Source organism: Mercenaria mercenaria, chromosome 9 (genome assembly GCF_021730395.1).
Source record: "Mercenaria mercenaria strain notata chromosome 9, MADL_Memer_1, whole genome shotgun sequence".
In the NCBI taxonomy this organism is placed as follows: domain Eukaryota; kingdom Metazoa; phylum Mollusca; class Bivalvia; order Venerida; family Veneridae; genus Mercenaria; species Mercenaria mercenaria.
The window spans coordinates 74,216,512-74,232,381 of NC_069369.1; the positions used below are offsets into that span (position 1 = coordinate 74,216,512).

The window sequence follows — 15,870 nt, forward strand, 5'->3', positions numbered from 1 at the left end:
AGAGGTTAGATGTTTAGATCACAATGATTAAGTGATATTTTTTGACACATAAAATCGAAACTTACTCTGATAAATTATATAAGCAAAATACCTGACTGTGGATCAAGCCGAACTTTAAAACTGTGAGTACTTTTCTTCCGAATAAAAAAGCATTTAAAATATTGGCATAATTTAATGTACCCCTTAATCGAAGTTCGGGGTCTATTGCTCTGCACTTGTCGGGCGGTCCATCCGTTTGTCTGTCGGAAGAGTGAATGATTTCCGCCCAATACTTTGAGAACCATTTGACACAGAACATTCAGACTTGCATGATTGGGCTTATGAAGTGGATGATCACTATTGTTTTGGATGTCAGTAGGTCGGAAATCAAGTTCTTAGGGGCCTGAACCTTGAAAACGGTTTCTGCCAAATAACTTTAGAACAACTCAACCCAGGACTGACAAACCTAATAGCATGATTGTGCTTTTAAAGTTGATGACATTTTTTATTTTAGGGTTCAGTAGATCAAAGATCAGGTTCACAGTGGCCTGAAGCGTGTAAACGGTTTCTGGCAAATAAATTTAGAATAACTTGACCTAGCACCTTCTTATTTGGTAGCATGATTGAGTTTATGAAGTAGATGACCCCTATTGGCTTTGAGGTCAATAGGTATAATGTCAAGTCACATTGACCTGAACCTTGAAAACGGACTTCCTCTCACTAACTGAAGAACCACTTGACCCAGAACGTTCTAACTCGTTAGCATGATTAGATAAGTAGATGAACTCTATCGTTTTGGGGTCAATATAGCAAAGGTCATGGTCATAGGGACCTGAATATTGAAAGCTTTTTCTGCACGGTAACTTGAGAATCACTTGAACAAAAGCCTTCAGAATTGACAGTATGATTAAGCTTTATGAATTTGAAGACCCCTATTGTTTTAGGGTCAGTAAATCAAAGTTAAGGTCAAAGGGGTCTAAAGTTTGAAAAAGGTTCCACTTAAGAACTTGAGAATCATTCGACCCAGAACCTTCAACCTTGATTATGGAGTTAATGATCCTTATTGTTTAAGGGATATTTTGGTCAAAGGTCACGGTGAAAGTGATCATGGGACTGTAAATAGGGAAATAAACGGGGAAAATACGTGTTTTACAAACTTCCCTTGTTATCATTATTTCCTGACTCTTGGTTTAAGGGCCAGTTTCAACAGTTAAACACATTTATGGTGCAGTATAAATATGTTTTAAAAAATGTATTTATGACAGCATTTTGGACATTCTGAAAATGCTATATCACTGACAACATAAAAGATACACAAGTTAAGAAAATATCATTAAACGTTGTACTTACGTCACTACAGTCACTATTTCAACTGCGAATAAAATGAATTAGCCACAGATGCATATGTGTATTCTTTGTGATTTTCAGGCGTTACTTAGTTATGTCATGTGAAATGCAAGCTTTTCAAAGATAAATTCGTCTAGGTTGTACAGAATTCTTCTGTACAGAATTCTTCCCGAGCCCGCCCGCTTAGCTCAGTAGGTAAGAGCGTTGGTCTACGGATCGCGGGGTCGCGGGTTCGATCCTCGGGCGGGGCGTATGTTCTCCGTGACTATTTGATAAACGACATTGTGTCTGAAATCATTAGTCCTCCACCTCTGATAATTCATGTGGGGAAGTTGGCAGTTACTTGCGGAGAACAGGTTTGTACTGGTACAGAACCCAGGAACACAGGTTAGGTTAACTGCCCGCCGTTACATGACTGAAATACTGTTGAAAAACGGCGTTAAACCCAAAACAAACAAACAAAACAGAATTCTTCTGATTTTGAAGTCAACGATATTTGAGAGAGTTCATGAAAGATAAATATTTAGTTTGACAAGTGTTTGTTTCATTTTCAGCCCTAATGAATTTTTAAAACCATTTTTATATTTCAGACTGAATAATTAATAGAAATTCTAATCTAAATACATCGAGAAGGTGGCATTAAATGCATAATGTACAAAATCAATAAAACATACTTAGATTTGCTTTTAAACCTTTCAGGCTTCAAAAACATTATTACTGCAGTTTTAGATCAATTATAAGCCTACTTGCCCCCGCGTCCTAATCCACATCTGCTTGTTAAAGTTTTGACACACTTTCACTTTATCTCTGTTATTATGTGATGGATTTAGCCAGTTCAAACTCTTTTGTAGATGCAGTATGGAATTCTGACACACCCTTTCATCAACATAAAGGTGTAATTATAGAGTTCATGGAAAAGTTGGGAATAATTGCCAGACCACAGCCTGTGGATGAATCAAGCATAGTAAGTTACTTCTTTTCACAAGTAAAACGAAACAAATATATCTTTGCAATGATGATTATTACAAAATTGCGATTAGTATCTGAGATATGAAGTAATAAACTGTATACATTACTTTGTAATCTAAAGATTTACCGCTATATCAGGGGATGTGTCTGGGTTCGTTGATATTTTAAGTGAGAGCAAAAGGTTAGTTAAAACAAAAATGGCTGACATCAGTATGTAAACAAGATACAAGGTAAGTATTTTTTTAAACAAATATGTTGCTTTAACATTATTGCGGTTATTTAAATTGTGCATCGAGTGGACAAAAGTTTCAGCTGTGTAATGCCATTTCTACAAGGAAGAACCAAGACTGTATATAAAGTTATAGAGTGTAAACTTACAACTTTCGCTTTCCCACCAACGAAATGATTATCAAAAATACCATATTGTGATCTATTTTTTTCAGGTAATCTTTGCTTTTTAGCTTACCTGACACGTAGTGACTGGGTGAGCTTTTGTGATCGCCCTTCGTCCATCCGTCCGTCGTCCGTCCGTCCACAATTGTATTGTGAACACGATAGAGACCACATTTTGTATTTCATTTTTATTAAACTTGAACACAACTTGTATGGGCATATTATCTCGGTTCTTTTCGAACACTGGCCAGATTCCTTCATGCGTTCCAGAGTTATGGGTCCTTATAGGGCGAAAATTAGCCATTTTTGTCTTGTGAACATAATAGAGACAACATTTTGCGATCAACTTTAATCAAACGTGCACATAACTTGTTTAGGCATAATATCTCGGTTCCTTTCGCAAACTGGCCAGATCCCATCATGGGTTCAAAAGTTATGGCCCCTTCAAGGGCCAAAATTTGCTATTTTTGGCTTGTGAACACTGTAGAGACCACATATTTCAATCAACTTTAATCAAACCCGCACATAACTTGTATTGGCATAATATCTCGGTTCCTTTCGAATACTGACTAGATCTCATTTTGGGTTGCAGAGTATTGGCCCCTTAAATGGCCACAATTTGCTACTTTTAGCTTGCGAACACGATAGAGACCTCATTTTGCAATGAACTTTGATCAAACTTGCACACAACTTGTATTGGCATAATATCTAGGTTCCTTTCGAAAACTGGCCAGATCCCGTTATGGGTTGCAGAGTTATGGCCCCTTAAAGGGCCAAAATGTGCTATTTTTAGCTTGTGAACACAATAGAGACCACATATTGTAATCAAACTTGCACATAACTTGTATTGGCGTAATATCTCGGTTCCTTTCAAAAACTGGCCAGATCCCATCATAGGTTCTAGAGGGCCAGATTTTGCTATTTTGTCTGTTGCAGTCATATAGAGACTTCATTTATGCTTTGATTTGATACACACTTGAAAAATAACATCTTATCCTTACCCTTACCCTAACCCATCAGATCCAATGATAGTTTCTAGAGTTATAGCCCCTGAATGTACATTGAAAGTGCCAAAATATGTTAATTTTTACCTTGTGAACATGATAGATGCCACATTGTGCATTCAACTTCAGAAAATCATGCACACAACTTAAATCACAATAAAATATTGGTTCCCATAGCTTGAAGGTCAAGGACACACATTATGGTCAAGGTCAGCACTTATCCATTAAATGGTTATATCTCAGCAACTACTGATGGTATTGGTTTTGAAACCCATATGTCCGTAGGTTGACCTAGACAATTAGTGTAGATAACTATGCAGTTATTTTATATCTGATTACCTCCCCAGATTTTAATCAAAATGGATTTATCTCAGGAAGTACTGATAGGACTCATTTGAAATTTTATTTTTCTCATTAGTTGGACTGAGACAATCAGGGTAGATAACTATGGACTGATATATTTCAAATTACCTCCCTTTGTTTCAAATTTAAATGGGTATATCGCCATAACAAATGAAGATACTGATATGAAATTTCATTTACGCCATCAGAGGGACATGGACGATCAGTGCAGATACATATTGACTGAATTTATGATAAATTACCTCCCTTTATTTTTTATATAGATTAATATACCTTAGCAACTTCTAATGAGATTGGTTTGAAATGTGCTTTATGTCTTCCATGGTAAGAAATAGTTATGTTTGATAACTCTTGATTGAACGTTATTCAATATGAATATTTTCTAGTATATTGTTGTAAAGGCCTGTACTCTGTCTCTTCTACATGCATATACCAATATATGATTAACTCCCCTGATTTTAATAAAAATGGATTTATCTCAGTAAGTACTCATAGAACTCCTAATTTATTATTGTCATTAGTTGGACTGAGACAATCAGGTTAGATAACTATGGACTGAGTTTATGTCAAATTACCTCCCTTTGTTTCAAATTAAAATGGGTATACCTCAGTACCCAATGAAGATACTGATTAGAAATTTTATTTATGCCATCAGATGGACTCGGACAATCAGGGTTGATAACTTTTATCTGAATTTATGACAAATTACCTCCCTTAAATATTATGTAGATATTTTTGCTGATAATATTTAATGTGTATGCCTATGTTATTTATGCCAAACTTGATCATATCATTAAAAGCAATGTTAATCAGTAAGCGATATAGGGCCATCATGGCCCTCTTGTTATATTTTACTTCATGTAATACTTAATTGGAAGCATGTTACCTTGTATCCCCCGACAACAAAGTTGTAAGTGGGGTATACTGGTTTCAGGTTGTCTGTCTGTCTGTCCGTCCGTCTGTATGTAGACACAATCTTGTGCGCACCATCTCTCCTCATCCCCTTGACACAATTTAATGAAACTTCACAAAAGTGATCAGTAACAACAGTAGTTGTGCATGGGGCATGTTAGGTTCTTTCAGAAAAAAAAGCAAAATTACGGGACTTTGATTTTTGTTACTATACTATATACATAGACACAATCTTGTGCGCACCATCTCTCCTCATCCCCTTGACACAATTTAATGAAACTTCACACAAGTGATCAGTAACAACAGTAGTTGTGCATTGGACATGTAAGGTTGTTTCAGAAAAAAAATTGCAGAGTTACGGGACTTTGTTTTTTGTTACTATACTATATACATAGACACAATCTTGTGCGCACCATCTCTCCTCATCCCCTTGACATGGTTTAATGATACTTCACACAAGTGATCAGTAACAACAGTAGTTGTGCATGGGACATGTTAGGTTCTTTCAGAAACATTTTTGGCAGAGTTACGTGACTTTGTTTTTTGTTATTTTACTATATACATAGACACAATGTTGTGCGCACCATCTCTCCTCATCCCCTTGACACAGTTTAATGAAACTTCACACAAGTGATCAGTAACAACAGTAGTTGTGCATGGGACATGTTAGGTTCTTTCAGAAAAATAATTTGCAGAGTTACGGGACATTGTTTTTGTTACTATATTATATACATAGACACAATCTTGTGCGCACCATCTCTCTTCATCCCCTTGACACAGTTTAATGACACTTCACACAAGTGATCAGTATCAACAGTAGTTGTGCATGGGACATGTTAGGTTTCTTCAGAAAAAAGTGCAGAGTAACGGGACTTTGTTCTTTGTTACTATACTATATACATAGACACAATCTAGTGCGCACCATCTCTCCTCATCCCCTTGACACAGTTTAATGAAACTTCACACAAGTGATCAGTAACAACAGTAGTTGTGCATGGGGCATGTTAGGTTCTTTCAACAACAAAAAATGCAGAGTTACGGGACTTTGTTTCTTGTTAACATACTATGTACATACAATCTGCATATGCAATCTTGTGCGCGCCTAATCTTCCGAACCCTTGCACACAATTTAATGAAACTTCACACAAATGATCCGTACCAACCCTAGTTGAGCATGGTGCATGTTACGTTTTTTTAGATAAATGTTCTGCATAGAAATGGGACTTTGTTTTTGTTACTATACTGTATACATACAGTCTATATACATAATTATGCAGTCTTGTGTGCGTCAAATTGCAATGTACTGTGTCAGTACATGCGGAGGGTATATTCATCACCTTTAGTGATAGCTCTAGTTTTATTACTCATAGATGCATTAAGCAGCCGCATCGCCAAATAAATTTGGTGTACAAATGCAAACAAGTTGCTTAAACTTAATGTACGCGCAATATGGTTGGTGATAGCTTAGCTTAATTGTGTAAATATATTTTGCCGTATCTTGGTTATTTTTCATATTGCAAATAAATATTTGTTGATTTCAAAACATATATTGAAAGTTGAATGATACCAAAGTTGATTTTTATTGCCTGAGCTTCAGCTTTATTCCTTTGTTGCGTGTGTACTATTTCGTTTTAGTTTTGCATTTTACTTTATTCGGATTGGTTTTGACATCCTTATCAACTTTCATGATCCTAGGCCCAAGCGTTCTTGAGTTATCATCCGGAAACCGTCTAACTGTTCCGGGTCACTGTGTCCTTGACCTTTCACCTACTGATCTCAAAATCAACAGAAGAATTTTCTGGCCATGACCAACGTCCCTGTCAACTTTCATGATTCTAGGCTCAAGCGTTCTAGAGTTATTATCCGGAAACCGATTGGACTACATACCGACCGACATGTTGACGACTGATCGACCGACAGACCGACTGACATTTGCAAAACAATATACCCCTCCTTCTTCTAATGATAATACACTAGTGTAATAAACCTTTGACGTCAACGTCGTTTAAACTATAGCAAACGTTGGTCAAATTGAATTGTTTTTAATAGCTAAAGAGAGAAGATTTTTGATTTTTTCGGCAGGAAAACCTAACATATGATAAAAGGAATATTACATTTGTGACTTTCGCGTTGAATTTATTAAACCTATTGAATAAAAACTTAAACAGTGGTCGGCAGAGTCTCACATTTTATTATCTAATTCAGCTCGTTAGAAAAATAATATGAAAAGACACTCATGTAGTATTCTCTAAGAAATGAAATGTTATGCAGAAATGGTCTATTGTTTAAAAAAGCTGTCACTTTTTTAGTGTGATTGCACACTTGTCCTATGTTTTGCTGTATATATATATAGAACGTCTTCTATTTTAAACCTAAATCATAACACCCTTAATACATATAAATTACATATACATTATGTAATGATTTTCCATATTTTCATATTATGTAATCTGAGTCAAGTACACCTCTAAAGGTAGATAATAATATTTCCAAAACCAACTGTCCTTTCAAGAAACATCTGAACCTAAATGCAAATGACAAAACTATTGAGGCCTAAAAATTACATATAGATTGATAAAAGTAAATTTACCAACATTTTTGTACCATTTTAGCTCGACTTTACGAAGTATAAGGAGAGCTATTCTACTCGACCCGGCGTCGGCGTCGGCGTCTTTCCGCGTCCACACCTTGGTTAAATTTTTTTACACTTTCTCTTTTTTTCAACTTATCTCTGTAATTACTTGATGGATTTGATTCAAACTTGAAATAGTTATTCCTCATCATTATCCACATCACCTGACATAAGGGCCATAACCCTGGCACCAATATTTTATGATTTCTCTCCCCTTTTCATTTAGATTTTCAGGTTTAAGATTTGATGCACTTTCATTCTATCTCCGTTATTACTGAATGGATTTGATTCAAACTTAAAATAGTTGTTCAACATCATCACCCACGTCATATGACACAAGGTGCATAACTCTGGCCCAATTTTTCATGAATTATTCCCCCTTTTTACTTTGAATTTCAGGTTAAAGTTTTGATGCACTTTCACTCTACCTCTGATATTACTGAATGGATTTGATTCAGACTTAAAATAATTGTTCAACATTATCACTTACATCATGTGACACAAGGTGCATAACTCTGGCATTATTTTTCATGAATTATTCCCCTTTTTTCTTAAAATTTTAGTTTAAAGTTTTTATGCACTTTCACTCTGTCTCTGTTATTACTGAATGGATCTGATTCAAACTTAAAACAATTGTTCAACATCATCACCCACATATGACGCAAGGTGTATAACCCTGGCACCAATGGTTCGTGATGTCCCCTTTTACTTAGAATATATAGTGTTTTGTTACACTTTTTCTTTACCTCTCTTATTACTTAATATTTTTGACACAGCCTCAGGCTGTTGTGCAATATCTTCATCCACAATTGGAGTCATTAAACACTCCAGTGACAGCTCCAGTTTCCTCAGATGTGCCCAGTTTCACTATCCAGCATTGAAATAGTCGAGCGCGCTGTCTCCTGTGACAGCTCTTGTTAGTCCCCTACTGGTTGAAAACCAGTTTCGGGGACTATACGAATGTACTTTTCCGTCCGTCATTCCGTCCGTATGTCCGCAATTTCGTGTCCGGTCTATAACTCTGTCATTCATTAAGGAATTTTAATGTTACTTGGAACAAATGTTCCCCATGATGAGACGACGTGTCGTGCGCAAGACCCAGATCCCTGGCTCAAAGGTCAAGGTCACAATTGGAGGTCAAAGGTCAACAGGGCTTTTTTTCCTGTCCGGTCCATACTCTGCCATCCATGAACGGATTTTAATATTACTTGGCACAAATATACCTCATATTAAGACGGTGTGTCGTGCTCAATTTTCAGACCCCTAGCTCAAAGGTCAAGCTCATTCTTGGCAGTCAAATGTTTACATGTCACGAGCAGGGTCTGTTTCGTGCCGTTCCATAACTCTGTCATTCATGAATGGATTTTGATATTACTTGGCACAAATATTTCCCATAATGAGACTATGTGTCATGCTCAAAACCAAGACACCTAGCTCAAAGGTCAAGGTCACAATTGGAGGTCAAAGCTCAACATGCTTTTTTCTCTGTCCGGTCAGTAACTCTGTCATCCATCAAGGGATTGCAATATTACTTGGCATAAATGTTCCCCATGTTAAGATGACATGTCATATTTAACACCCAGAACCCTAGCTTAAATGTCACGGTCACACTTTGAGAACAAATGTCAGTTGGAATTTTTTCTTGTCCGGTCTATAATTTTGTCATGCAAAACAGGATTTTAATATCAGTTGATACAAATATTCCCCTGGATGAGACAATGTGTCATGCGCAAAACCCGGGTCTATAGCTGAAAGGTCAATGTCACACTTGGAAGTCAAAAGGGCTTTTTTCCTTTCCAGTTTGTAACTAAACAATCCTTAAAGGGATTTTAATATTACTTGGCACAAATATTCACCACTATGAGACGGAGTGTTATGTGCAAGAACCAGGTCCCTAGGTCTAATATCAAGGTGACACATAGAGGCCAAAGGTCAGATACAAGAATGATTTTTTCCGGAGCATTTCTTCTTCATGCGTGGCGGAATTTTGATGTAACTTTGCATAAATGTTCACCACCGTGAGAGAGATTGTCTTACGAAAGAACCAGGTCTCTAGGTCTAAGGTCAATGTCACACTTAGAGGCCAGAAGGTCAGATACAACAATGACTTTGTCCTGAACATTTCTTCTTCATGCGTAGAGAGATTTTGATGTAACTTGGCACACATGTTTACCATCATAAGGCACCCTTGTTTTTAGAATTATTTCCCTTGCTTGTTACAAAAAATAGCTTATATTGTAACTTTTTTATTACTGGCTGTAGGAAAAATCAAGACCACTTTTCTGTGGTACAACATGCATGTTATATCAAATTGTTAGGTGTATATTGACTGATCTCAACCTGGTAAAGAGTTATGTGTGGACTTATGTTATATAATTATATAGATTTGTTTTTTTACGATTAACTTCCATTTGTTGTTACTATAAGTAGCAATAAAGAAAATCAAGTGCCTTCAAGTAGGGGACTTTGTATTGCATGGCAATACTTCATTTACTTGTTGTTATCAATTTTAAGGTAAGCGAAAAATAGTATATAATATATAAATATATGCAACAGTATGACGGGCTGATATCCTAACCAGTGTTCTGTAATACCTTTTCTCTACAAGTAACTGTTAACATCTCCGCATGAATCAGAGGCGGATGACGATTAAATTCAGACACTATGTCTTTTTTATTATATATAAAAGTACATGTGAGGAAGCCATTTAGCTGGCTTACGGAAGGTCGGCGGTTCTACCAAGGTGCACGCTCGTGATGAAATAATGCACGGAGGGGCACCTCGGATCTTCCCCCACCATCAAAGCTGGAAAGTCGCCATCGGACCTATAATTGTGTCGGTGCGACGTTAAACCCAACAAAATAAATAAATAAATAAATAAATAAATAAATAAATTCTTCAGAATTACGGAAGCTAGATATAAAATATAGTTGTTTTTAGCTCAACTGAGCACGAAGTGCTCAAAGGTGAGCTTTTGTGATCGCCCTGTGGCCGTCGTCCGTCGTCGTCGTCTGTCGTCCGTCGTCAACAATTTGACTGTTAACACTCTAGAGGTCACAATTTTGGCCTAAACTTAATGAAACTTTGTCAGAAGGTTACCCTCAATAAAATCTTGGACAAGTTTAATATTGGGTCATCTGGGTCAAAAACTAGATCACCAGGTCAAATCAAACGAAAAGCTTTTTAACATTCTAGAGGTCACAATTTTGGTCCAGTCTTAATGAAACTTGGTCAGAATGTTACCCTTAATAAAATCTTGGAAAAGTTTGATATTGGGTCATGTGGGGTCAAAAAGTATGCCACCAGGTCAAATCAAAGGAAAAGTTTGTTAACATTCTAGAGGTCACAATTTTGGCCCAATCTTAATGAACCTTGGTCAGAATGTTACCCTCAATAAAGTCTTAGACGAGTTTGATATTGGGTTATGTGGGGTTATAAAACTAGGTCACCAGGTCAAACCAAAGGAAAAACTTGTTAACACTCTAGAGGTCACAATTTTGGCCAAATCTTAATGAAACTTGGTTAGAATGTTACCCTAAATAAAATCGTGGACAAGTTCGATATTGGGTCATCTGTGGTCAAAAACCAGGTCACCAGGTCAAATCAAAGGAAAAGCTTGTTAACACTCTAGAGGTCACAATATTGGCCCAATGTTAATGAAACATGGTCAGAATGTTACCCTCAATAACGTACAGGACGAGTTAGATATTGGGTTATCTGGGGTCAAAGACTAGGTCACCAGGTCAAATCAAATGAAAAACTTGTTAACACTCTAGAGGCCAGACTTATGACTGTATCTGTATAAAACTTGGTCAGAATGTTAATCTTGATGATCTCGAGGTCAATTTTGAATCTGGGTCATGTAGGATGAAGAACTAGGTCACCAGGTCAGATCAAAGGAAAAGCTAGTTTACACTGTAGAGGCCACATTTATGACCATATCTTAATGAAACTTGGTCAGAATGTTGGGTCAGGTGGGGTCAAAAACTAGGTCACCAGGTCAAATCAAAGGAAAAGCTTGTTAATACTCTAGAGGCCACATTTATGACTGTATCTTCATGAAACTAAGTCAGAATGTTAATCTTGGTATCTTTAGGTCAATTTCGAATCTGGATCATGTCGGGTCAAAAAGTAGGTCACCGGGTCAAATCAAAAGAAAAGATATATAACATTTTAGCTGCCACATTTATGACCATATCTTAATGAAACTTGGTCAGAATGTTAATATTGATGATCTTTAGGTCAGGTGAGCGATACAGGGCCTTCATGGTCCTCTTGTTTATAAATTCTGCATCAGTATTTAAAACGAAAAACGATATTACCAGGTACGTGTTGAAATGTAATTATTTGCTTGTTATTCCTGCAACTTATTTATAGTTTATCTGCCTCAGCAAACGATATTTTAGGCGTACAGTTATTTTATGTAACCAATAAACGTACTTACACTTTGTGAATGCGTTTTCATGATATAATGCACAAGTGAGTGTCTCATATTTTGTAAATTATTTTGTCCTATAGCTTGTTTGCAGCATTTCGTCTCTATATCTTAATCCCTATGTGTCATTTAACGGCAATATTTCATAAACTTCAGATGGCATGTGAACGTGTTGTTTACAAACACAACATAACTTATTAATTCAATAACTTTTTAACACGGTTCATCGCGCGTTGTTATTACTTGTAACATAATCTACTATGTAGTAGTCACACGATGTGCTTCTTTATTCTTTGAATTGACAAACTTGAGATAAAATAGGTAAAATGTGTACTTACCTACTTTCATTTTCGCCTATACCCGCCATTTTCTTTTAACCTTTTGCACTCGATTAAAATGTTCACAAACCGAACACGTTCAACCCCTCTCCCCCCACCCCCCTGTATATATACATTGTACATGTTTCGAATAGACATAACTTTGGTATAATTAACTTTCAATATATGTTTTGAAATCATCTGCGTAACAACAAATATATATTTTCAATATCAAAAATAACCCCGATAGTGCAAAATATATGTACACAATTAAGCTATCACCTACCATTTTGTGCGTACAGTAAGTTTAAGCAACTTTTTAGCTATTGTGATCGCTCACCGTCCGGAGTCCGTCCGTCCACACTTTCCTTTAAACAACATCTTCTCCTAAACCACGAAGCCAAATTTGGTGAAGCTTCACAGGGATGTTCTTTAGATAGTCTTCTTTAAAAAATGTTTAAAGAATTGAATTTCATTCAGAACTCTGGTTGCCATGGCAACTGAAAGTAAAAACTTCAAAAAATCTTCTTGTCCAAAATCACAAGGCCTAGGGCTTTGATATTTGGTATGTAGCATCATCTTGTGGGCCTCTACAAAGATTGTTCAGATTATCCCACTAGGGTCAAATATGGCCCCACCCCGGGGGTCACATGGTTTATATAGACTTATATAGGGAAAACTTTGATGTTCTTGTCAAAAACCATAAGGCCTAGGGCTTTGATATTTGTAAAGTTGCATAATCTAGTGGGCCTCTACCAAGATTGTTCAAATTATCCCCCTAGGATACAATATGGCCCCGCCCTGGGGGTCACATTGTTTCTATAGACTTATATAGGGAAAAACTTTGAAAATCTTCTTGTAAAAAACAAAAGGGTCTAGGGCTTTGATATTTGGTATGTAGCATCATATAGTGGGCCTCTATTAAAGTTGTTCAAATGAACCTTCCCACTAGGTTGAAATATGGCCCCGCCCAAGGGGGTCACATGGTTAATATAGACTTGTATAAGAAAAACCCTTCTTGTCTGAAACCACAACACCTAGGCTTTTAATATTTGGTATGTAGCATTGCCTTGTGGTTCTCCACCAAGATTGTTCAAATTATTACCATGGGTGAAAAGAGGCCCTGCCGCGGGGGTCCCTAGTTTTACATAGACATATATAGGAACAAACTTTAAAAATCGTCTTGTCTGAAATTGCAAGACATAAGCTTTTGATATTTGGTATGTTGCATTGCCTAGTGGTCTTCTACCAAGATTATTTAAATTATGACCCCGAGTTGAAAAGAGGCCCTGTCCTTGGGGTCCCAAGTTTTACATAGACTTATATAGGAAAAAACTTCAAAAATCTTCTTGTCTTAAAGTTCAAGGCCTATGCCTTTGATATTTTGTATGTATCATTGCCTAATTTATCTCTAACAAGAGTGTTCGAATTATGCTTGATATATGAGTTATATAGGAAAGATACTTAAAAAATTATCAGATCATATTTCCTAGACTGTTCATTTATATCTACCAGATAACCCCAAGTGATAAGGTGTCACCGGACTGTGACATTGACCTACTGATCTTCTTTCTTGTTTTTATAGATACAGCCTTGAAATTTGGATGACATGCACAGTTTTGCACACAAATCTTAAAACTGACTTTCAGTGACCATAAATATGACCTACTGACCTACTTTCAAGTTTTTGAAGCTTTAGCAAAGGAATTTGTTCAAGCAAGCAATTTAACTCAGGTGGGCGATATATGGCCATCATGGCCCTCTTGTCTTGCATTTGTGCACCACATTTATTTGGCGATGCGGGCTGATTAATGCATGTATGACTAATAAAACAAGGTAACATGCTTCCAATTAAGTATTACATGAAGTAAAATATAACAAGAGGGCCATGATAGCTCTATATCGCTCACCTGAGTAACATTGCTCTTAATGGTAAGGTCAAGTTTTGGCATAGATCACATAGGCATACACATTAAATATCATAAGGATAAATATTTACATAATATTTAAGAGAGGTAATTTGTCATAAATTCAATCAAAATTTATCTACCCTAATTGTCCGAGTCCATCTGATGGCATAAATGAAATTTCGAATCAGTATCTTCATTTGTTACGGAGATATGCCCATTTTAATTTAAAACAAAGGGAGGTAATTTTACATAAAATCAGTACATACTTATCTAACCTGATTGTCTCAGTCCAACTAATCACAATAAAATTTCAAATGAGTTCTATAAATACTTACTGAGATAAATCCATTTTTATTAAAATATGGCGAAGTAATCATATATTGGTATATGCATGTAGAAGATACAGAGTACAAACCTTTACACTATATACTAGAAAAGTATTCATATTGATAAACGTTCAATCAACAGTTGTTTAACATGGCTATTTCTTACCATGGAAGACATGAATAACATTTCAAACCAATCTCATATGAAGTTGCTAAGGTATATTAATCTATATAAAAATAAAGGGAGATAATTTGTCATCAATTCATTCAATATGTGTCTACACTGATTGTCCATGTCCATCTGATTGCATAAATGAAATTTCATATCAGTATCTTCATTTGTTACGAAGATATTACCATGGTAACTTGAAACAAAGGGAGGTAATTTGACATAACATCAGTCCATAGTTATCTACCAGCTTATGAGAATAATGAAATTTCAAATGAGTCCTATCTGTACTTACTGAGATAAATCCATTTTGATTAAAATCTGGGAGGTAATCAGGTATATAAAATAACTGCATTGTTACCTACACTGATTGTCTAGGTCCACCTAAGGACATACTAGTTTTAAAACCAATACCATCGGTTGTTGCTGAGATATAACCATTTAATGGATTAGTGCTGACCTTGACCTCTATGTTTGACCTTGACTTTCAAGCTATGGGAACGGAACCAATACCTTATTGTGATTTAAGTTGTGTGCATGATTTTTAAAGTTGAATGCAAAAAGTGGCATCTATCATGTTCACAAGGTAAAAATTAACATATTTTGGCACTTTCAATGTACATTTAGGACCTTAAACTCTAGAAACTATGATTAGATCTGATGGGTTAGGGTTAGGATAAGAGCTATTTTGCAAGTTTGTATCAAATCGATGCATAAATGAAGTCTCTCTATGGCTGCAAAAGACAAAATAGCAACATTTGGCCCTTTAAGGAACCATAACTCTAGACCCTGTTACGGGATCTGACCAGTTTTCAAAAGGAACCGAGATATTATGTCAATACAAGTTGTGTGCATGTTTGATTAAAGTTAATCCAAAATGTGGTCTCTATTGTGTTCACAAGCCAAAAATACCACAAATTTAGGCCCTTAAAGGAGCCATAACTCTGGAACCTGTGAACGGATCCAGCGAGTTTTCAAAAGGAACAGAGATATTATGTCTATACAAGTTGTGTGCAAGTTTGATTGTAGTTGATTGCAATATGTGATCTCTATCGTGTTCACAAGACAAAAATAGCAAATTTTGGACCTTTAAGGGACAATAACTCTGGAACCC

At 36.2% G+C, this 15,870-nt stretch overlaps 1 protein-coding gene across 1 annotated transcript in view; it reads left to right on the forward strand.

The window, feature by feature from the left end:
• The window catches only part of LOC128559584 (uncharacterized), a 175,054-nt gene that overhangs the window by 136,568 nt on the left and 22,616 nt on the right, over positions 1 to 15,870 (forward strand). Inside the window, exon 13 of the mRNA XM_053551712.1 lies at positions 2,178 to 2,290. Within this exon, the coding sequence (XP_053407687.1) occupies positions 2,178 to 2,290 (113 nt within the window). The remainder of the gene's footprint in view (positions 1 to 2,177; positions 2,291 to 15,870) is intronic.